The sequence below is a fragment of the Oikopleura dioica genome, chromosome 2, assembly GCF_907165135.1.
Source record: "Oikopleura dioica chromosome 2, OKI2018_I68_1.0, whole genome shotgun sequence".
In the NCBI taxonomy this organism is placed as follows: Eukaryota; Metazoa; Chordata; class Appendicularia; order Copelata; family Oikopleuridae; genus Oikopleura; species Oikopleura dioica.
In genome coordinates this window covers 3,701,222-3,721,960 of record NC_137292.1, presented here as the reverse complement: position 1 = coordinate 3,721,960, position 20,739 = coordinate 3,701,222, and the positions used below count along the sequence as shown (strand labels likewise).

The 20,739-nt window shown below is 44.5% G+C and overlaps 4 protein-coding genes across 4 annotated transcripts; 1 reads left to right on the top strand and 3 right to left on the bottom strand.

Moving 5' to 3' along the window:
* Positions 1 to 12,378: 12,378 nt before the first annotated feature.
* Positions 12,379 to 13,590, bottom strand: LOC145697701 (uncharacterized). Its single transcript, XM_081774916.1, has 3 exons — positions 12,716 to 13,590; positions 12,547 to 12,668; positions 12,379 to 12,475 (listed from the first exon to the last, which is right to left on the bottom strand). Exons 1-3 carry the CDS (start codon positions 13,322 to 13,324, stop codon positions 12,379 to 12,381), a joined length of 828 nt encoding a protein of 275 aa, XP_081631042.1. The 5' UTR covers positions 13,325 to 13,590.
* A 219-nt stretch (positions 13,591 to 13,809) lies between these two features.
* LOC145697273 (uncharacterized) lies at positions 13,810 to 15,174 on the bottom strand. The gene is made up of 4 exons (XM_081774457.1): positions 15,088 to 15,174; positions 14,222 to 15,047; positions 14,060 to 14,181; positions 13,810 to 14,016 (listed from the first exon to the last, which is right to left on the bottom strand). The coding sequence occupies exons 1-4, from the start codon at positions 15,159 to 15,161 to the stop codon at positions 13,887 to 13,889; spliced, it is 1,152 nt and encodes a 383-aa protein (XP_081630583.1). The 5' UTR covers positions 15,162 to 15,174; the 3' UTR covers positions 13,810 to 13,886.
* A 295-nt stretch (positions 15,175 to 15,469) lies between these two features.
* Positions 15,470 to 16,696, top strand: LOC145697171 (uncharacterized). The gene is made up of 3 exons (XM_081774331.1): positions 15,470 to 15,583; positions 15,629 to 15,943; positions 16,193 to 16,696. The coding sequence occupies exons 1-3, from the start codon at positions 15,508 to 15,510 to the stop codon at positions 16,537 to 16,539; spliced, it is 738 nt and encodes a 245-aa protein (XP_081630457.1). The 5' UTR covers positions 15,470 to 15,507; the 3' UTR covers positions 16,540 to 16,696.
* Positions 16,697 to 17,318: 622 nt separating this feature from the next.
* LOC145697700 (galactosylceramide sulfotransferase-like) lies at positions 17,319 to 18,576 on the bottom strand. The gene is made up of 4 exons (XM_081774915.1): positions 18,211 to 18,576; positions 18,061 to 18,168; positions 17,422 to 18,019; positions 17,319 to 17,384 (listed from the first exon to the last, which is right to left on the bottom strand). Exons 1-4 carry the CDS (start codon positions 18,327 to 18,329, stop codon positions 17,319 to 17,321), a joined length of 891 nt encoding a protein of 296 aa, XP_081631041.1. The 5' UTR covers positions 18,330 to 18,576.
* Positions 18,577 to 20,739: the final 2,163 nt, after the last annotated feature.

Here is a 20,739-nt window from a genome sequence, read left to right as displayed (position 1 = left end):
ACCGAAAGGGCGGAATCGTCAGCTCCCGGAAACCACGAACGGCACCCGACATGACTGACAACACTTTCTACTATTCTGGCCAGGGGCGCACCTACACAGTGTCCCTGTCATCTGATGTGCCCCTCGCGTTGCCAGATCGCTTTATGCTACTCGAAACCAGCATCTTGAAAACCACTTGATTGAGGTATGACACTGACCTACCATTATATTCCTATGGAAGTTCAGTTGCTGTTTAATCTCCTGTTCTAAAGAAAAGCTGTGCCTGCGATTACTTGCAAACCTGCAAGATCTCCAGTATAACTCAATAAATGCAAATAAAAGCAAACCCCGTCCCAACAGTCAGAAATCTTGACTGCCGGTTTTGTTGAAGTATTACTTAAATTGAGCAAAGAAATTTTATTTATGCATTTGAGTGAGTTAGCGCGGCATAAGAGTAAATTATAGAACGAGCAGCAAAAAGGGGCGAAGCAGAAGTATTTGGTTTTAATTTAAGGTTAGCGGAGAGATCGCAAAAGGGGCCTAACCCTGATTTAGGGTGATTGCTATTTATAGTTGGTAATAAATTAGAAAAAGAATAAGTTAGTTATGGAATCTGGAAGCTAAAATAAAACACAGGGAGCTGGTTTAAGGCCGGACGATGAAATAAACTGGGAAGGACGCAAAAGGGCGTGTAAAAAAACAATTTTTAAGATAAAATACGGTTGACAAAAGCATAACTTAGACTACATTTCCTGGTCCAGCTGCAAGAGCGAGGGTTTATAAAGGGCTACGGTAATTACAATGTACTCCGTCACCCTGACCGAAAAGAGGAAAAGGAGATGAGAGCGATTTGATGGTTTTCAGGGAGGATGGTAAAATTCTTTAATGACGTAGAGTATTGGGATTAAATAAAACGATTGAAGATATCTTCGCCATTACCAGAGCCTGAAGAGCCGGCAAAACTCACGGAGACAAGAGTTCCAACTGTGGGATTGAATCCGCTCGATTGCTCTCTTCTTCAAACAGTGGGAAAACCCCGGAGCACTGACTGCACGAAGGTGCCGGAGTAGGTCAGCGACCTCCGAAGGTACCGGGAAGAACTCTGAAACGGTTGTGTTAACACCGGCGGTAATTTTACCGTGGGTGTTCATGGCGATATGAGAAAAGCTCACATGTCTGAACGCGGGAATCGACCTTTCCCCAGGCCATTAGGCTCGGAGGACTTTGGAGCTTGTATATAAAGATCCACCTCGTAATCAGATTTTTGGCATTATTGTAGATAACTAAAGACGAGAAAGTGGGGCTAGTTGGGAAAGCGCAGTTATTGAGCACTGTTGGACCGTTCGAGGACCGATTAGTAACCAGAACGGTCAAGCCTTGGATATTACTGGTGAGCCATTCAAGTAACTCGCCCTCTCCCAATTCAGCCAATTCCTCAACCGTGTGCGAAATTAATCCGGTTGAAGATGGTGAACCGTAGAACGGTGTTGAGAAACGGAGTGTGGCAATTGCTGCCCATTTGGAGAAGTTGCCGAAAGGTTTTTCAGAGAGAATTGCCTGGGCTTTAGTAAAGTAGGTAATAAACATATGTTTAACTATAATTTCGGTCGACCACTTCATAATCGAACCGAAGCAACCAACTAGTCCCAGGCCACGAGTGATGTAGTAAGAGAAGCAGCTGAGGTGGGCATTTTTAAACTCACGTCTAGCGGCGATTCTGTGGAAGACTCTGTGGTCGAATTCTTTGTCCTTCTTTTCGATGTCATACGAGATCTGGAAAACCTCCATCGCCCACATTTTGGCCATGAAGGCTGCTTCAGCCAAGTCGTCTCCATTAGTTGCTTCGTGCGAGTTGATCACCTTTCCACACTGACAGAAATTTCTGGTAGCCCAGACTATGGCTTCATCGAAGAAGTCCACAGCTGACATCCCGATGTTAGCTTCAAAGACATCTGAGACTACTTTGAGGGTATCTTCGTTGAAATTTGTGAAGGCCGCTAAACGCTCAATTCGCGACTCCTCGGTGAAGTTTTGCGGATTGGCGAGAAATTGATGCATTTCGGATAAGCCTTCCTCCCAGAGCGACGACGCCATGAGGTCTCGCGCTTTGATCATCTCGTACACTGTCGGCTGACAGGTAATGCGCATTAGGGCTTCGATGGCTTGACTAGACAGCGGCGTTACCAGGGAGGTTGCCTGTTCAATTAGGTTGGCTTTGTTGATTGAGTCGAGGCAGAGCCAGCCGAGTGGTCGGCTCAGTACAGCTTCAGTTGTCTTCCAGCTAATGCCGTTTGATCTCCACAACGCGTCGAGACTGTCGACAAAGCGGAAATCATTCGATTGGAGGGCAAAGTCAATGAGTTGGCAACCAAAGTCGGCATCATAAGTCGCAGTGACAAGTCTTCCAGCGATCTTCGCAAGCCGGCGGTCGAAGGTAGGTACCGGACCTTCCTTCTGGTTCGCAAGCATGCTTGCAATTAGAGCTGTCGCATCAGCATCGCCCAGCGGACGACCGTTGTTGGCATTTTTCAGCTTGAGCAGCTTACCCGAGCGCCAGATATTGTACCACTCGTCGACGAGTTCAAGCGGTGCCTCATCGATCACGTCTGCTAGCAAAGGTTTGCCTGCAATCCATTCGGCTACGTCGAACTCCGAGGAGAAGAAGTTCGGGAAGGCGCCCGCGTAAAGATGAAGCTCTCTTTGGTCTGTTGAAGCGAAGCTCCTGATCGATGCAGTAGACCTTTCTGGAGAGTCGATCATGCCGGACGGGATTATATTCTTTCCTTGGAGTAATTCCGTGAAGATAGGACTGCGAAGGACGAAAACCGGCCACAGGGAAATGGTTCGCGATGATGGAGAATAGAGAGCGATTTCATCCACGAATATAGGTGGAATTCGAAGTTTCATTGCCATCAGCCTCTGCGCACCGATATATGTGCCTAAAAGAGGTTGAATTACAACTGAGTCCACCAAAAGTATCCGCGAGTGGCCCTTAAACAAGAACGAGGAAGGTGGGAGTTAGTCAACGAGGTTTTAGTTCAGTAATCCTTATTGTTGACAGGGCCGAACAGTTCATTGTCCTGTAGGTAAATTACCTTCCTAACCCCTTCTCTAAATTTCGGGTCAAAGAGTAGCCCTTTAATGATATTGTTAAGGCCTTCCACCAGAGAGATCTTGTCCATTAACTGGAAAAAGCTGTTAAACTTCAGAGCAGATGAGATGCGCAATCTCTCTTGCTTTGTGGCAAAGAACCACGCAATGAGAGCTTGGATCCCTGCTGCTCTCTGGTTTTTGGTAAGCAAGTCGTAAGCGTTGCGATCATGTTCATCTGGGTTGTGTAATACGAGGGGTATCCTAAGTCCGTTATCATGTTTAACACCGACTGGTCGAACGCATACATTACAAACAAAGCTGTCTTCATTATGGAAGTGTGCTGTTGCTAATGCTGCCTTCAGCTCCGAGCCGAAGCTAAAGGTGATAAAAGCTTTCCTAATGTCAGTAGGTAGGCTATTAAAGAATCCTTCTAGGTACCACGGCCAGGCCTTTTTATCGATCTTATAATGGTCATCGGCACTACACTTGGGGGTGATGAACTTGATCTCGACAACATCAGTGTCGATTAGTGCTGAGAATCTTAGGTGAAAGGTTTTTGCCGCGAAGATTGCTTCTTGCTCACTTCGAGTTAAACGGCCAGGTATTCTACCTTCCGTAAATCTCGAGCGGTCGATGAAAGTCCGTTCCAGTCTTTCAGCAAGAAATAACTCCGGCAGTTTACAAATGGGTTCACCAAATCTATTACAGACCATTAGTGCAGAGCGCACAAGCTCGGCGGGCAACTCTGGAGTGTTGTACCGAAAAGCTTTGTAGATGGACATGGTGGCTTGCTTTAGATACATAAGGTGAAGGGGGATTTGTCCAAAAATTCGAACAGCCATAAACTCCTGTTCAGGGCAATGGCCATGAAATCTCTCATGAAATGATTCCTTGAATTTTTGAAAAAATTGGGCATCTTTCCACTTCAGCTCAAGACGTTTACTCTCCAGAAAATAGGGCACTGACCTACGTTGCCAGAGGGCGTTCGAATAGAGGCTTTGCATTCCAATCATCATGTGCTTTTTTGGAGGGTTAATATAATCAGCACCATGTAAGGCTAGGCCCCCTAGTTGCGCTCTGACAATGCAGGCCAGAAGCTCTCGGGGCATTGCACCGAAAAGTATGCTAATTTGTTCCACCACATTTCGAAATCTGCCTCGAATCGTCTTATGGTGAAGGTCAAAAGAGACCGTTCCATTGACTGATTCAAGCCAGATTCCTAAGTACTTAACCTTCTCTGAAGTTTTTACAAAAACCCCACCAAGTGAAATTCCTGTTTGGCCGGATTTATCTGTAAAGTATTTTTCTGTTAGGGCATTGTCCCGCTCCGAAAACGTTGACTTACAGAACATGACCAAGCTGGATTTGTGGGGTGCAGTGCGGATTCCGCTTCTTTGCAGTTCGCAGAGTACATTGTTGCTGGAGGTTTTGATTGCTCGGAACGTGGCGGCTCTCGTGAATCCACCAACTATAGCAATGTAATCATCTGCGAATGAAACTGATAAGCCAACATGAGTACTGATGCCGTGCGGGCACAGCCTTGTACCCATTTTGACTTTTTGCTCACCTGAGCTTAGCGCTAGGCCAAGCAGCTGGTGAGAGGTAGGTTTGCAACCTTCTTCAGCGACTTGTGAGTCGATTTCAGCATCCATTTCCTGCGCCTCCTCATCAATTGGATCTATAATCATTTTGTTATTGAGGATCGAGCAGTAGTAGATGTAAAAGACAGGGCTTAAACTTGAGCCTTGTGGAAGGCCCCAAGGGGGTAAGACCTTTTTGTCGCTGACAAACCCGTTCATAACCGCTCTAAAACTCCGGGGGAGGAATTCTTTGATGTATGCCAAAAACGCCTCGGAGACTATTCCGCTCAACGCAAGTAATAATTTATCATGTGGAATAACTCCGAAGGCGTTTTTGGCATCACAACTGACCATTGCCCAAGCAGGGTAGGTCAATGACTTACCATCATCGTCCAAATCCCCTGAAAGCGAGTCGATGGCGAATTTGGCGGCAAAGGCTGCACCACCGCAGCTTCTACTGCGTCGAAAACCAAATTGTTCACGTGGTACAAGCCCATAATGCTCGACAAATGCGGCAAAGAGCTCGCATTGTGCCTTCTCCTGGTGCCCCAGGTGAAAAGGCACAACAGTAATTGGTCTGGCGCGACCGTCTGGCTTAGGAATAGGTACCACCTTATTTTCCCTCCAACTATCAACAAACTTACAGTTAGTGGTGCCATCGCGGAAGGGCTCTAGGATGAGGTTGACGAACGACTGGAGCGGCAGCTTTTCCGTCATTTCTCTAGAAATTCCCTTAAGGTCGGCGGTTTTCGCTTTGCTCCTTTTATAGAAGTCTAAGAAGGCGGGATTTGGGCTAATTTTGCGAAAGCTCACCTTAGTTAGCCGAAAACGTTTCTCTGGCGGCAAGACTGGGTGAGCGTTAAAACCCCTGTCGCTCGACGGCGGGACCGTTGATAGCTGGAGGCCTAGAAGTTCGTCAGCGATCAGATTAACCGGTTTCTCGAAAGTTCCCGGGGAGGCATTTTTCATCCATCTGCGCGCGATTTTCCAGGCTTGATTTTGGGAAATAATTGTAGATATACAGTCATTTCCAACTACAAGCATTTTGCGATCAAGTTGCCTGACTTTGGCTGTGATCAGTTGTAGTTTTTAATACATTCACGCACCCGCCTGATAACCCTATTCTTATTCCTAACTCTGAAACTAGCAGCCAATAATTGCACTAAAACAGCTTGTAACGCGAAAGTATGTTTTAAATAGTCGGACGCGAGAGGTGATCTGCGCGGATTGTCGGGTTTAACCGCAATTACTTTCTCGACATATGGCTGCATTCTTTCAGAAAGCTCATTTAGTGCTTCCACACCTGCATTTGTGATACAAAAGTCTGGGAGGAGACCTCTATCGTGCAGAATCCTATTTTTGGTAAGTAAGTGATCTACCTTCATGGATTCTTGATAAAACGTCACAGGATCAGGCTTAAGACGCACTCTTCTAATTTCCCAGTAAACATCGTCCGGCCCTTGAACATTGAAAGTGGATTTGAGGCCAATGTGCCCATCGGCCCTGAGTCTCGTGACTAAATCCAAATTAGTTGTTGTAAGATGAACAATGTTTTTACTGAAGACATGATCGATTGCCGACTCGATCAGTCTATTTTTCTCCCCAACCGTCTTCCTAAAGCTCACCATACCCGAGTGGATAAGGTGGTTTGAAAGTGAATTTAGGATAAGGTTGGCCTCCCTTTCTTCCTTAGGATTCCTCGGGTCTAAGATTGAGTTATTAAAGTCACCCCCAATTATTTGTGGCTCATCCTTGCAGATGTTATTGACTGCCTGTAAGCTGTCCAGAAAGACGCTCCTGTCCAAATTGAACTTGGTTGCGTATCCGTCGAATTTGTTATCGATGAAGTGATATATGCCGCAAACCCAAAGGTTCGTGCCTTTAAAGTCCAACTTGCACAGGAGATTTTGTGCTAATGAGTGCCTTTGGATGAGCTTAATCTCATTTCTTACTATGAGGCAGACGAACACTAAATTGCCCGTCGGAGAGGGATCAGGAAGGAAAATGGTGTAACCGTTCGGCCAGTGCTTACGGTTTGACAGGAGATCATGGTCGGCATACATTTCACTGAGCACGATGATTGGGATGTCAAAGAGCTCATTCGTGAGTTCATGAATTCTTGCCAAACCCACTTTGCCCAGGTTGGCAAAAACAATCTTGAGTTTTGGGGATTTAGTTATAAGCGCATTATTGTGCTCATTGACTTTTCGCTCAAGTTCGCAAGGGTCTTCATTCGAAGGTAACGCCTTACCTCTGTAAGATAGGTCCGTGACCTCCATTAGTTGAGTAACTTCAGGGGGCAGGTTGCAGGCGTGAATGAAGTCCATTGGTGAGAGAATATTGTAAGAGATGAAGGGTGAGAAGGGGACGATTGCTTTTTTTAACAGATCATTTGTACGCGCCAAGAGTATTGCCTCTCGCTTTTCCCTAACAAGTGATTTGATTGTAATTTTTTCTTTGCTGCGTGAAATTTCATCTTCATGGACCGACGGTTTAAGAATTCCCCTAGGATTGAAATTTTTAAAACAATCAGGGGAATGCATCCATCGATGAAAATTTATCGATGTGACATCCTTGAGCAGAAAAGAGTTGACCTGGGTGACAAAATCTTTAAGGTAAATGTCAGTTTCCGCCTTTTTAAGAATGACGTCAACTGGTATATTCCATTCCGAGCAGTTATCTCTCATATATCTACACTTTATAAGATTTTTAACCATTTCAACTCTTGTCTCTCTTTCAAGAGGGCTTACCGGCTCAACGATGACGTTGTCGGGTGTTCCAGTAATATGATTGCCCGCCAGGCCATGGTCGATTTGCCCAAAAGTGGCTCTCATACCATCGCCTCGACAGACAAAGTAGGTAAAGGACCTACACAGCGCTCTCATTGGAATGTGAGAGAACTTCAGCCCTTTGTTAGACACCAGGCCGTCGATTCCATTGATGAATGTAATATGCCCCCTCACACTTGGTTTAGGAACCCAGTTAAGCACAGTGTAGTTGGTAGCAGCATTGAACATCTGCGAGTTTTTACTGCGGTCGTTCATAAGCTCGTATAAAATATTTCACTTCTTCATAAAAGGCTTTCCAAGCGGAACCTTCTTTGAATTTAAAGCCGTCCTCGATCTGCTCCACGTCCTGGTCCAAGCCAAGACTAGTCCAAGTTCCCGAGGGTTCTTTCAAGAGCTGGATAAACTGCTTGAAGATTTTGATGGAGTTGTCGGCTAAGACAAAGATCCATTTTCTAGCTTGCTGATGTTTGGATCCTTTCGGAACCTTAGCGAGCTTCATCATGACATTTTCAATGTCGGCCACTCTTCTTTCGCCGGAACTTTCCAGCTGCATGAGCTTGTCCCAGGATTCAAACATCGGCGGCTTACGTTTTTTAACGTAGTCTTGTGGACTTGAATATCTGGCAACTTCACTCTTGTCGAATTCGTCCAAGGGGATGACTTTCATGCTTGTAGACCCCGCCGTTTCCAGTCGGCGTACCACAATTCCTTGCCTTCTAGCTGGGGTGGAGGCAATTAGCTTCAATGGAATATCGGTCATTGACTCCAGCGCCTCCCATTCACTCTTATTGGGAATTTCAAACGCTAGAGATTGCGTACTCGTGATGGAAAAGCTTGAACCTGGATCATCGTCGTCCATGTCGTCCATGTTGAGGGTTGAGCTCGACTTATCCAAGACCGGCCTAGGTAGGCCATCAGATTCGAACACATTGTTGGAATTAATGGCTCCGGGGATCGAACTCGGAGGTGATACGAAGGTAGGTCCCGGCTTTGCCTTTTCTGGCTCTTCGAGTTCCGTCATGTCGATATCGACTTCTTCTTCATCTGACGCTTGCTGGTCCGACTTTTTAACGGCTGAATCCAAATGAATGGCTAGTTGGAGGTCTTTTTCTCCTTGGGGTATCTCCTTCTCAGGCACACCTTCGAAGACTGACTTCAAGATCGTACCAACATTCGCTTCTTTCCCCATCAGGTCAACAGTTTGGTGGCGGTCGATAACTCTATCCTTGAGGACAAGATAGGGTTCATTTGTAGTGTCTTCCAATTTAGTATTGAAAGCCATGAACTTGGCGCCACCAATTAGTTGATTGACGTTGCGGTCGTTGATTGCCGCCTCTTCCAGAATGTCGCTCTTTTCTTTCCCCTGGAGTATCGCTACCATTTGTTCTTGCATGCTTTTCAGTGCCTGAGCACCTCCATAATGCAGGGTGGACGATTCTACCTGGTTTCTCTGCGCTAGCCGAAGGGTTTTACGAATATCTTTTTGAGAATTTCCAAAATCAATTCGCAACTTCTTGGCTGCTGCGTCCATTTTCTGAAGTTTCGAGGCAGAAGCTTCGGTAGTATTAGCAACCTTTCTAAACTCAGGGTTGCACTCCACCACTCCAGCTGCTGTCGACGCGGTGTACAGGGCATCGTTCATGAATTTGGAACCAGCTCCGGCTTTCAGGGTTCTGCCCAAGAAACGGATCTTACTTCTCTGTACTTTGGCGGCGCTTCGCCCTTCCACCAGAGTTTTGGCGTCTCCTAACGTGACGCGCATCAGGCCGCTTCGTTGCTCTTCAATTTTATTATCAAAGTGCTGACGGGCGTCAAGCTTGTAGAGCTCATTTCCTTCCACGCGAAAGATCTCGTTATCAATTGCGTCCAGGATGAGCTGATAGGCCTTCCCTAGGTTTCCTCGACCTTTTTTGACCAGGTTGTCTTCGGAGAGAGGGTTATGGTGATTATCATAAGCAACTCCGAGTGCTTCTTTGCAGCTTTCAACATTCGGGTTAACAAACTTCATTTTCTTCAGCTCGGAGGAGAAAATCTCCGCCATAGGTAAGATACCTACGGTCATCGAGTGTTCCTTGAAGGTGAAGTTTGGCGCTTGAGAGCTATTCACGTAGGATTTGAAGCGAGTGAAGAAATATTTTATCTTCTTGTAGAGCCCTTTGTCATCAGCATTATTGATCACAAATTTTCCCTGACCATCGAACTCGCGCATGGAGAAGATAGTTGCCCAAGCAGTGGTGTTTGCCATGAGTCTGGCAGGATCAAAAAGCTGCAGCGTTTTAACTGCGAAGAAGATGTATTTGATGAAGTCCAATAGGAATTTAAACCTTACTCCACGCACCACTGCATCGGAGTTTCTTTTCCAATCAGTGTCGCCATCTTCGACCATCGTGCCATCCGTACGTTGGATAATAATGGTCTGGATATTCTCAGTTGGAATTGCGAGCCGTTTTAGCGTGTTGTAAAAGACCAAAAGGCTAACTTTGGTGAGAATATGACCGTTATACTTCTCTTCCCGCCATTGCGGTGGATAAATTGCAGGGATATCCATTAGGAGTTCATCGTTTCCAGCCGAGCTAGCTTTGATGAAGTTGAGGGCCAGTCCCTGGAATCGCTTGTAACGATTGTCCACATGAAACGCCACCTCATCAGTGGTTATTGTCTTGACGGTGTGTTTAAATTGGAGAAGATCGCTAATTGATTCCAGCATATAGTTCACCCCTTCGTCCTTCTGGGAAAACAATTGCTTGGTTTCTCCCACTGGCGTAGGGGTTTCAAGGGACATGTAGGAGGAAGCGGCATCGTCGCCGACGAAAGAGTCGGCGTACGGTACTTTGTCGATGGCATCACTTTCGTTGGTGTAGAACTTACCACCACCAGGAGCCTTCCTCAACCTGTGTTCGGGGAGAGGTCTTGAGAGTCACCCGGCATCGCTTTGAGCGGTGTTCCACCTTGCGGAAAAGGAGTGAGATTCTCTTCATCGCTTCTCCCGATGTCATCTTCGTTAAGATTCAACTTAACGTCCTCTTCGATTTCATCCATTTTGGGTTTAAGAAGAGTAGGCTTCAGCTTATTTCTTGTGGCTTTGCGCCTGTTAAGCTTGTCTTTCGATACTGTTTCAGCTACCGGAACATCGGCTTCGGCGGCGTCGAGGGGGTTCTGATTTTGTTTCGTTTTTCCATTATTGGGCGGAGGGCGTGACGTAGGTTTGCTACCTACATTTCGCTTCCCTCCTCGCGAACCACCATCAGGGTTGGTATTCCAACTACCTCTTCTTTTTCCACCACGACCACGCTTTGCTCCACCGCCTCGGGCAGGGCGATTTCCCCTTTGATCCTGGGAATTGGATGTGGCAGAGTTAGCAGCGGGTTTCTTTGCCGCACTCTTTGACGGAGCCGGTCCTTTGTTGCCGCGATCATCGATGACTTTCGTAATCGACTTCTCCAAGTTTTCAGCTTGGCTAGCGTTTTGGGCCGCTTGAGATTTTGGCGGGGCTTTTTGGGCTGAAAACCACTCATGATCAGTTCCGCGAGAGGTAAATGACCTACCTTATCGGGCTTTGCTGAGCCAAGAGTGGTAATTTCAAATCCATTAAACATGGCTTCTGCTAGAGATTCTGCGCCGGCAGCAACCGAGTTTCCTCCCGTAACGACAATCCGAGCCAAGGCCTGAACTAAGTTAGTTACTGAGAAAACCCTTGCCATCACGTGATGGCTTTTATCACTTTCTGAAAGGACCAAATTTTTAAGGTCAGCAAGAAGTGGGACGCAAATAACAACTCCCAGGGGAACTTGAGAGACAGACGTAGAGTTTCCTTCTGGGTAGGATTTATTAACAGTTTTGGACAGTTTCAAAGAACAGTCTAGAATTGCGCAAGTCCTCTTGCAAGATCTGACTGAAATAATTCTGCTGAGGCACCATATGAGTTTCTCCACAAACTTGCTAAATGATGTTTTGTGGCTGTCTGTCTTCCTGGCTTTGCCATGCGGAATTGTGCTTAAAAATGCGTTCGCAAACACAATGGAGGTGAGCGACTTACATCTGTCGATGAACCTCACGTGCATTTTCCGTCCATCCCACAGCGCGGCAATTCTGCTGACATGGCACGGATTGACAAAGAGCGGGACGATCACATTCTTAACAAAAGACAGCTCAGTCCTGGCTCCAATTTGTCTCAGAGCAGAGTAGAGCACGTTTCTGTGAACAGACAGCTCCTGATACTCGCTCAAAAGGGGATCACGATGGCATTTAAATTACCCAGCTCGCCCTTTTGTGGTAGTCTCCTACCCACTTCAGCTACAAGTAGCTGGGAAAAGAAATAGCATATCTTCTGTACTCATTACAACATCTGCGAATGGGCGAAAAGAACATGCTCTTCCAACAGTAATAGGAATAGAATTAAGAAAATAAAGTAAGCGAGAGTAGTGATAAGTGAATAGCGTAACAAGCAGGTAGCGTGAGTGATACGGGGGTAAGCTATATTGTGAATTTTAAATTTTAACTAATAAGGTTTACGTTGAAAGGGAAAATAATACAAAGTAAAGGTGACGGTGGTAGTTGAGAAGAGTGAGACCAAGAAATCACTCTAATGAAAAAGTGATTGCTGAGGGATGATCAGACTAAGTCGAGGAGATTACGAGTGGAAGCAAAAGATCATAAGATGTTAGGCGAACACGGTCGGCTAGACAGGTACGTGACCTCCCTTCTGCTCTCAAGAGACGTGATTGGCTGCGATAATGCGCTGCGTCAGCGCCACGCACGCAATTTTGCCCTGAGGCTAGCTAATGAGCTAAAATTAATTGCCAATTAACGCCTGATTGAGAGCAGCCGACAACTAGGTGTACTTACAAAGATGATCTTCAACTTCTATTCTCTATAATTCCTCACCCCCAGCAGAGGGGGTGACTTAGTTCTCTAGCTTCAAAAAATCCAAAAACTGCTTACTCCGCACGGATGCAGAGAGAGTTTTTTTTTGATGATCGATCGATGTTGATCGAAGAAAAATTTGTGTCGCTCAATTGGATCTTTTCCATGGTGCTAAAGATGACAATAGAGTCATATAAAATAAAACCAATGACTAAATTTGTACTCAAATCCTTTATACTTACTCTTCTCCAGCATATGCAAGTCCGTTGTTAACAATTTTGCCAGAAGTGAAGAAATATGCACCGGCTTGAGCTTCAGACATCAAACCAAGGAGCGACCAGGAATTTCCATCAAATTTGAAGACCTGAAACATGTGACATGGTGAAGAATTATTTACAATCTTCATCTTACATTTCGGCCATTGAAGCGACCAGAGATTGAGTAGAGCCCATAAACATCTCCAAGAACAGTCTGAGAGTAAATTTCTTCGACAGGAATGTTCGGAGCGACGGTCCATGTCGATCCGTCATATGATTCAACGATATTATGACAATCGAAGCCGGCGGGATCGCATCCTCCAACAACCCACATCTTATTGTCGTAGATGGCCATTGCAGCGTAGTCGTGAGGAGCATTTGATTGAGTTTGGACCACAGCTTGACCACCGTCTTCTCCGTCAAAAGTTTGGCAACGATTGGCACCAACGCCATTTGAGTCGAAACACATGTGTGTAATTTCGTTGTAGACAGCACAAGATCCATAGTAGCCGTCGACATGAGTGATGGCGAGAAGACTTTGCTGAGGCTCGATTGAGCAGCCACCGAGGTTGACCTTGGCGACCAGTCGTTCATTGTAGTAACCGCCGAGGAACCAGTGCTCGCCATTCATGAATGCATAGCAGGAGTCCTCAATTTCAAATAAAAAGTCGTTGTAGTTGAAGTTGGCAATCTTGTGAGTATCGGAAGCAAGCTCGATCAAAAACGCCTGATCCCTTATTGCAGAATAAGCGTTGAGAATCATGAGATGCTCTTCTTCGCTAGAGCAAACCGGATTCTCGCAGCCAAGGCATCCACTTGGGCAACCATTGTTACAAGGACAAGCGTTGCTGCAATCAAGAGCAGCAGCATCGCACCGGCTAACGCATGTGAAATCGTCCGAGCTGCAGCCAGCTTTGCAAGCATCATGATCAGCTGAACATTTCGCCGTACAAATTTCAAATTTGTCAAGGTCACTTATTCAATTTACTATTTTATCTTTATCCGCCATTTTTACTTACGGGCATCCAGGAGGAGGAGTGACTGCAGCAAGCTCAAAAGCGGAAACGGCGCTCATTGCTTCAAAAATTATCATTATCAACGATAATTTATTGTCTAATTGTCTAACAAACTTATGATTGACGGTTTATGTCTTGAGACGGGCTTGCCATCTGCTTTTTCCCAAAGACCAATTTTGAACGATTATTGTCGACAAAATAACAAACGCATGACACATTATTTACAAATACATTGATGAATATCTTATTTATTTAGTAAAAGTTAAGCAAAATTTATGCTGCATAAGAATTGTCAAGAGAGAAGATGTTTTACATACAGATTGCTCCATCAACCAAGATCATCGCCGCGTAGTAGAGATCGAACACTTCACCGTTTGCTGCAACTCCAATGTTGACGGAGGAAAATTCAGTGTCGCTCAATTGAATCTTTTCCATGTAGCTTAAAGAAAAATAAATTACCGGAAAATCGTAACCTTATTTACTCTTCTCCGCCATATGCGAGTCCATTGCTGACAATTTTGCCAGAAGTAAAGTAGAATGCGTCTGCTTGAGCGGAAGACATCAGACCGAGAAGGCTCCAGGAGCTTCCATTGAATTTGTACACCTTGAAAAGTATTCACGATTTTTTTGAATTCGATTCTTACATTCTGGCTATTAGAGCTTGGTCGACCAGAAATAGAGTAGAGCCCATTCACATCTCCAAGAACAGTCTGAGCATAAATTTCTGCTACTGGTAGGTTAGGGGCAACAGTCCAGCTTGACCCGTCAAATGACTCAACGACATTATGGCAGTCAAAGCCGTCAGGATCGCATCCTCCAACAACCCACATTTTGTTGTCATAGACGGCCATGGCAGTGTAGTCATGAGGAGCATTTGATCGAGATGGAAGAACAGCTTGACCTCCCTCTTCACCGTCGAAAGTCTGGCATCGATCGCCACCAACGCCATTGGCATCAAAACACATGTGGGTTAGGTCATTATAGACAGAGCAAGATCCCCAGAAGCCGTCAACGTGGGTGATGGCGAGAAGTTTCTGTTGAGGCTCGATTGCGCAGCCACCAAGGTTGACTTTGGCGATCATTCGCTCGTTGTAGTAACCACCGAGGAACCAGTGCTCGCCCTTCATGAAAGCGTAACAGGAGTCCTCAATGTCGTGGATCTCCATGTTGTAGTTGAAGTTGCCCATTTTGTGGATGTCGGTAGCAAGTTCGATCAAGAAAGACTGATTGTCCATACCGGCGTATGTATTGAGGATCAAAAGGTGCTCTCCGTCAGTCGAGCAAATAGGGTTTTCACAGCCTAGGCAGCCGCTGGGACAACCGTTGCTGCAGGGACAGTCGTTGTTGCAATCGAGAGCAGCGGCATCACAACGACTGGCACATGTGAAGTCGTCGGGGTTGCAAGCTTCTTTGCAAGTGTCGAGATCGGCTGAGCATTTTGCCGTGCAAATCTCGTATTTATCAAGGTCTCTAGAATCAAAATAGAAATATAAAGAGTCTTGAAACTTACGGGCATCCGGGAGGGGGAGTAACTGCAGCAAGCTCAAAAGCAGAAACGGCACCAAAAGCTAAAGAAAGCTTCATTTTTCACTTATTATCTAAGAGACTTGAAATGGACAAATTTTATTTCGTAGACCGCCGGAGCATATGCACATTTCTCAAAGAGCCATTTCTGAACAACCACCTTTTCTCCATAAAAATCGACATCAAAATTCTATGATGGAAGTACGGTATGTCTAAAAAGTTCTATCTATGTCAGATAATAAAATTTAGACTCAATGGCTTCCTTTTTCTATTATTTTTTTCAAGCAAAATCGTTTCCGTTTTGAATCACTAAATCAAGAATTTTTATCATCTTTAAAAATATAGCCAGGAAATGAAAATAACATATAATTCGATGATATTTATCCATTTCCACATAACTTGAGATATGTCAGAAGAGACTAAAGCACCACCAGCAGCCCCAGTGCCATTTGGCTTCCCCGGACAACCCGGAGGTTTCCCAGGTGAGCAAGTATCCTTCGAGAGCAAATCTTTATCGTTTATTTAAGCCTTCCCCTTCGCCCAGCCACCCAAAGAAGGCGACAAGACAGATAACGCTGAAGCCGCTGCTCCCGCTGCTCAGCCATTCTTCGGCGGATTCCCCGGTGCTTTCCCTGGTGCTTTCCCCGGCGCTTTCCCCGCTCCTCCAAAGGAAGGCGACAAGACCGACAACGCTGAAGAAGCTCCCAAAGCTCCTCAGGGATTCGGCCCATCTCCATTCCCATTCCCAGGTGGCTTCCCAGGATTCGGCCCCCCACCCGCCGCCGATGCCGCTGATTTCGGTGGATTCCCTGCTGGTGGATTCCCCGCAGGAGGATTCCCTGGTGGCTTCCCTGCTGGACCTCCCCCACAAGGTGACGCTGCCGACTTCGGTGGTTTCCCAGGTGGATTCCCTGGTGGATTCCCCGGTGGATTCCCAGCAGGACCTCCCCCAGCTGAAGACGCTGCTGACTTTGGCGGTCCCGGTGGATTCGGTGGATTCCCTGGCGGATTCCCCGCTGGTGGTTTCCCCGCTGGCCCTCCTCCTCAGGGTGATGCTACTGACTTCGGCGGTTTCCCCGGTGGCTTCCCAGGTGGATTCCCTGGCGGTTTCCCTGCTGGCCCTCCTCCAGCTGAGGATGCTGCTGACTTTGGCGGTCCCGGCGGCCCTGGTCTCGGTGGTCCAGGCGGCCCAGGCCTTGGCGGTCCAGGCGGCCCTGGTTTTGGTGGCCCCGGCGGCCCTGGCTTTGGTGGCCCCGGCGGCCCCGGCGGTCCTGGATTCGGAGGACCAGGTGGCCCAGGAGGATTCGGCCCTGGCCCAGCTCCCCAAGCTTTTGGCGCTCCCGGACAAGGTCCCCCAGCTCCCGACGCCGCTGCCGGACCCGATGCTGCCCCAGCTGACAAGCCCGACAAATCCAAGAAATCCCGACGACGACGATAAATGATCTATCGCGTGCACTGGATGACCGATTTTTGAACAACACTTTGAACAGACCAAGCGAAACAAAACCTTTTCCTTATCTTTCTTCTCACTTTTATACTCACTGTAAATAGACTTAATTCTAGTGACTGACTGACTTTTTGAGAGAATAATAGAATAAAAATATCTCAAAAACTTTCGCTTTCATTTTTTGATTGATGGAACCGGAACTCAACCTCTCCCTCGTTTAATTCATATTTACGGTAACAATAGGCGTTAACGTGGAGTTAATTTCAACTGACTTGAGTAAAAACAAAGAGTGCGCTCGGTGAAAACAAAAAACGTGAAACCACTCGAAGTTGCCGTTATTCAACCTTTTAATGAGTTATTGAGGGAATAAGTAGAAGGTAAAAGATGTTTTGTGACAAGCAAAATAACAAAATAGCTCAACTGATTGGCCATAAATAGGAAATAATGAGACAACAACGATTTCGTTCAAATCATTATTCCATAATTATTCAAATGAAACGCATTTTGCTTTTGATTCATAATTTGCAAACGATAAGAGCGTATAATCATAATTTTCATCTTCCCTTTTATTTGCCAAAATAAAAGAATAACGGTGGTACAACCTAATTAACGCAGATTTCATTTTCTCTAACTAGAATGCAGCCGTTATGGCGCAACGTTTTTTGTTAAAATGCGCGCCTGACGAGCCAGGGTTAAATTTCTGCATTCACTCATCTTTCTCTACCGAGGTCCAAAGTTCATTTTTTTCAATTCGAAAGTCCTTTTTTGATTTATTTTTTACAATCAGTTTTGAATCGCTTTGGTCTGTCTTCCATATTCATGTATTTTCGCAAGAACTAAAATTTTTTATGAAATTGTCGCAAGTATTCTTACGTGAGAGCTTTGACATTGTTTATCAAGTATATCAATCGCCAGAGCAAAAGGTGACAAAGCAATGTCGTAGCAAACATCTGAGTAGCCGTCTTTCAGGTCGATTCCCTCGATGGTCAGTCCTGGCGGCTCGTAGTCACGGAACTCGACGGCCAGTTCTTTCACCGGGCGGTATCCCTTGACGCACTTTTCGGCATTTTCGCTATTCATTTTCTCCAGAATGCTCATTTCCGTGGCCATTTTCTCTTCGCCAAAATCTCTAATCTTTTGCCAAAGTGTTCTGTTCGCCGCTTCGTAAACTCTCATATCCACATTCTGCCAGCGTCGGATTTTTTCCTTCACACTTTCCTCAATATGCTTTCGTTTGGAAATATTCTTGGACATGGTTGCAATGTCGCTCCACTTCAGACACAAAAGATGTCTCAGCAAAATCAGCGATTGTGGTAAATACTCGGAAAGCAAGACGAGGTCGAAGTCGTTTTCTACTGTCGAAATGATTTCAGCGATTTGCTCATCGGTCGGTTCAGATTTCAAAAAATTTTCGAATCCCATTTGAAAAGTCATCGAATTCCGTGTCACGAAATCGGCAGCACCAACACTACTAAAATCAGATATATTTCCCTTCAAAAGAAAAGGGATTACCTGTATTTTTCAGGCGACGAAATAAAGTTCTCCACAGTCTTGGCTTCTTTGAAAGGCGGATTCCGAGGAAAGTATTCGAACAGCGATGGAAGAAGTGTCCCTGGGTCTCTGGTTGCATAAAGAATGAAAATAAGCATTAATTTCACTAACCTAAAAATCGTTATTCTGAAAGAGTCGGATTTTGGAAAGATATCCGCGAGCTCCTTTGAATATCTCGTGTGCTGCTGCAAGATATCTGGGCGACTTCCGTCACGCAAGGGGAACATCATGCTTTTTGAAAAAGGCTTTCGGTAGTCAAAGATAAGAGCCCCATTCAACGGAAAGCCAAAGGTCTTGTTCGTTCGCAGTCCATATCTGTAGAGGATATTTTCAATAACAGATGACGCTGTTTTGTGGGTTTTCAAAAAGTAGAGTCGTTCTTCAATGGGCTTTGCGAAATAAATCTAATTTTTTTGCCCAGAAAAGCAAGAATGCCCTTTCTTTTTGTCGAACGCAATGTTCTGGGGTCGCATCGTAGTCGATTTCATTTGATTCTTTGTTTCCGTTCGGAGATACTTTTTCGGGACCAGTTTCAAGTCGAACTTGAAATCCGACAATGAGTTTTCCGCGGGCAAAGAACCAGCCGACCGAGATAAAGCATAAAATCGCTAACAGCAAAAATACTCTGCGCAGAAGAAAGGAGTGATACTTTCTTCCCAATCCATTTTCGCCAATTTGAATCAAAATCGTGTTCTTGTCTAACTTTCTCTGGAGCATTTACCAAATCTCTTTCTGGGATATTATTTTCCAGACATCTTCATTTTGTATTACAGCCTTGTTTATGCCTCGTAAAATGAGTTTTTCTTTGTTTTTTCAAATAAATGACTGACAACAAAATATCTCAATTCGATAGGTCGGTTCAGCGGCGTCGGATATCGGAGATAATATCGGTGCTTCATCTCATAAAATAATTTCAAAACGCTTTTTTTCTTTTTATTCATAGGTTATTCTTTTGAATCGGTTCGGAACGGAGTTCTGTAAGAAATTTCCTCGTTGTGATGAATCATCTGAATACTAAGTATGAGATCTCATTTAAAAACGAATTAATCTAAATTACGGTTGATAAAGTCGTCAGCATTATTCATTGTTCTCAGCCAGTGATCTGTTTCCTCGCGAGCCCAAATCAAATCTTAATTTTGATTTAATAAAACTCACATTCAAATTAATAACAGAACTACCTTGCCACATATCTGCAAATTTTGAACTCGTTGAGGCAGTGAAAAATGTCAAAATAAAGGCTAATACCATCTTGGATAACTGTCATAATCAAAGTGCAGATACGTTTTTATAGGAGAGGGGACATATATTCGGCACTTAATATTTATCATGACCCATGAGCCAAAATAATTCAAAAATTCAATATTTGAAAACAGGTCAGACCGCTACCCGCCAAGACTGCTTTCATATTTGTAGAATTCATGGCCAGAAATGACGACAAAACCCTGCGAAAAGCTGTCAAAGATCAAAATCGTCAGGTTTCTTGCTTCTTAGCAACATCCGTTCAGGGTCAATTTCTCAGGAAAAGAATTAATTTATATCAATTGTTCGAAAGCGTATTTTGGTTTATTGTTTTCCAATAATTGAATTCAGCTGGCTCACAAAGTGCGCTCCTTGTTTACGACAAAGGGATTTGGGGATGAGTTTCGGACGTTTTTCCGCTCAGAGCAAAGGGCCCTCGCTCAGAAAGAGCTTGGAAAAACGTGGAGAAGCTCGTTCAATAAGTCCAATTTCGATTTTTTTACACGATGTCGATTTGTTGGATTGTTTTGAGACATCGTGCTAACAAGTAGATCTATTAATAGAGTGTATTCATTTTTTTTAGAAATAAGAGGTGTTTTTTCTGATTGTTTATTTAATATAGTTATTTAAAAATATTTAAATAAATTGTTAAAATATTCTTTATTTATTTATTAAAAAATAATTATTAAAATAAATCTTATTATTTCATCGAAATAATTATTAAAATATTTTAAAAAACACTTTGTAAGAAAGGTTCTTATAATGAATAATTTTGAACAATTATTTTCTTCGAGTCTTAAAAATAACCGTTTTCATTTAATAAAAAAAAATGGTCTGTACGAGCTTTTCTGGCGCTGGAACAGTTTCCAAACGTTTTGTTTGAGTAGTAATTCTGTTTAAATGGCAGGATTTTGAATGAGGAGCTCGATAAATACAACGCTTTGTAAAAGAGAAATAATAAGTATGCGCGTCTTCATTCATTTTTTGATATTTACGGCTTCTGGATCTGTTGATGATTTTGACAAATTATCGAAATCGAACCCGATCATTTTTCACCGATGGAAAGAAGATTATCGATCAAGAAAGTTCACTGAGTTTCTCAGAGTTAATTAGAGTTTATGATAAATATTGGGAGTATATTTGATAAACTCGGATGACAAGGGTCTAAAATGCCACTATATTTGGTTGGAGCCGGACTATCAGTGTAAGTCTATTTCCGAAACTGTCTAGTCTTGTTTTACAAACACGTTAGGAAATGACAATTAACGAACAGTTATATTTTTCTGATTGACTTCCACGTACAAAATTAAAACGTATTCTATCATTCAATCACGTGGTTAAAATCGAAAGCCTCCATTTTAACCGGTATTTCTAGGGTTAGGGTTTATTTTAATTTTGCCC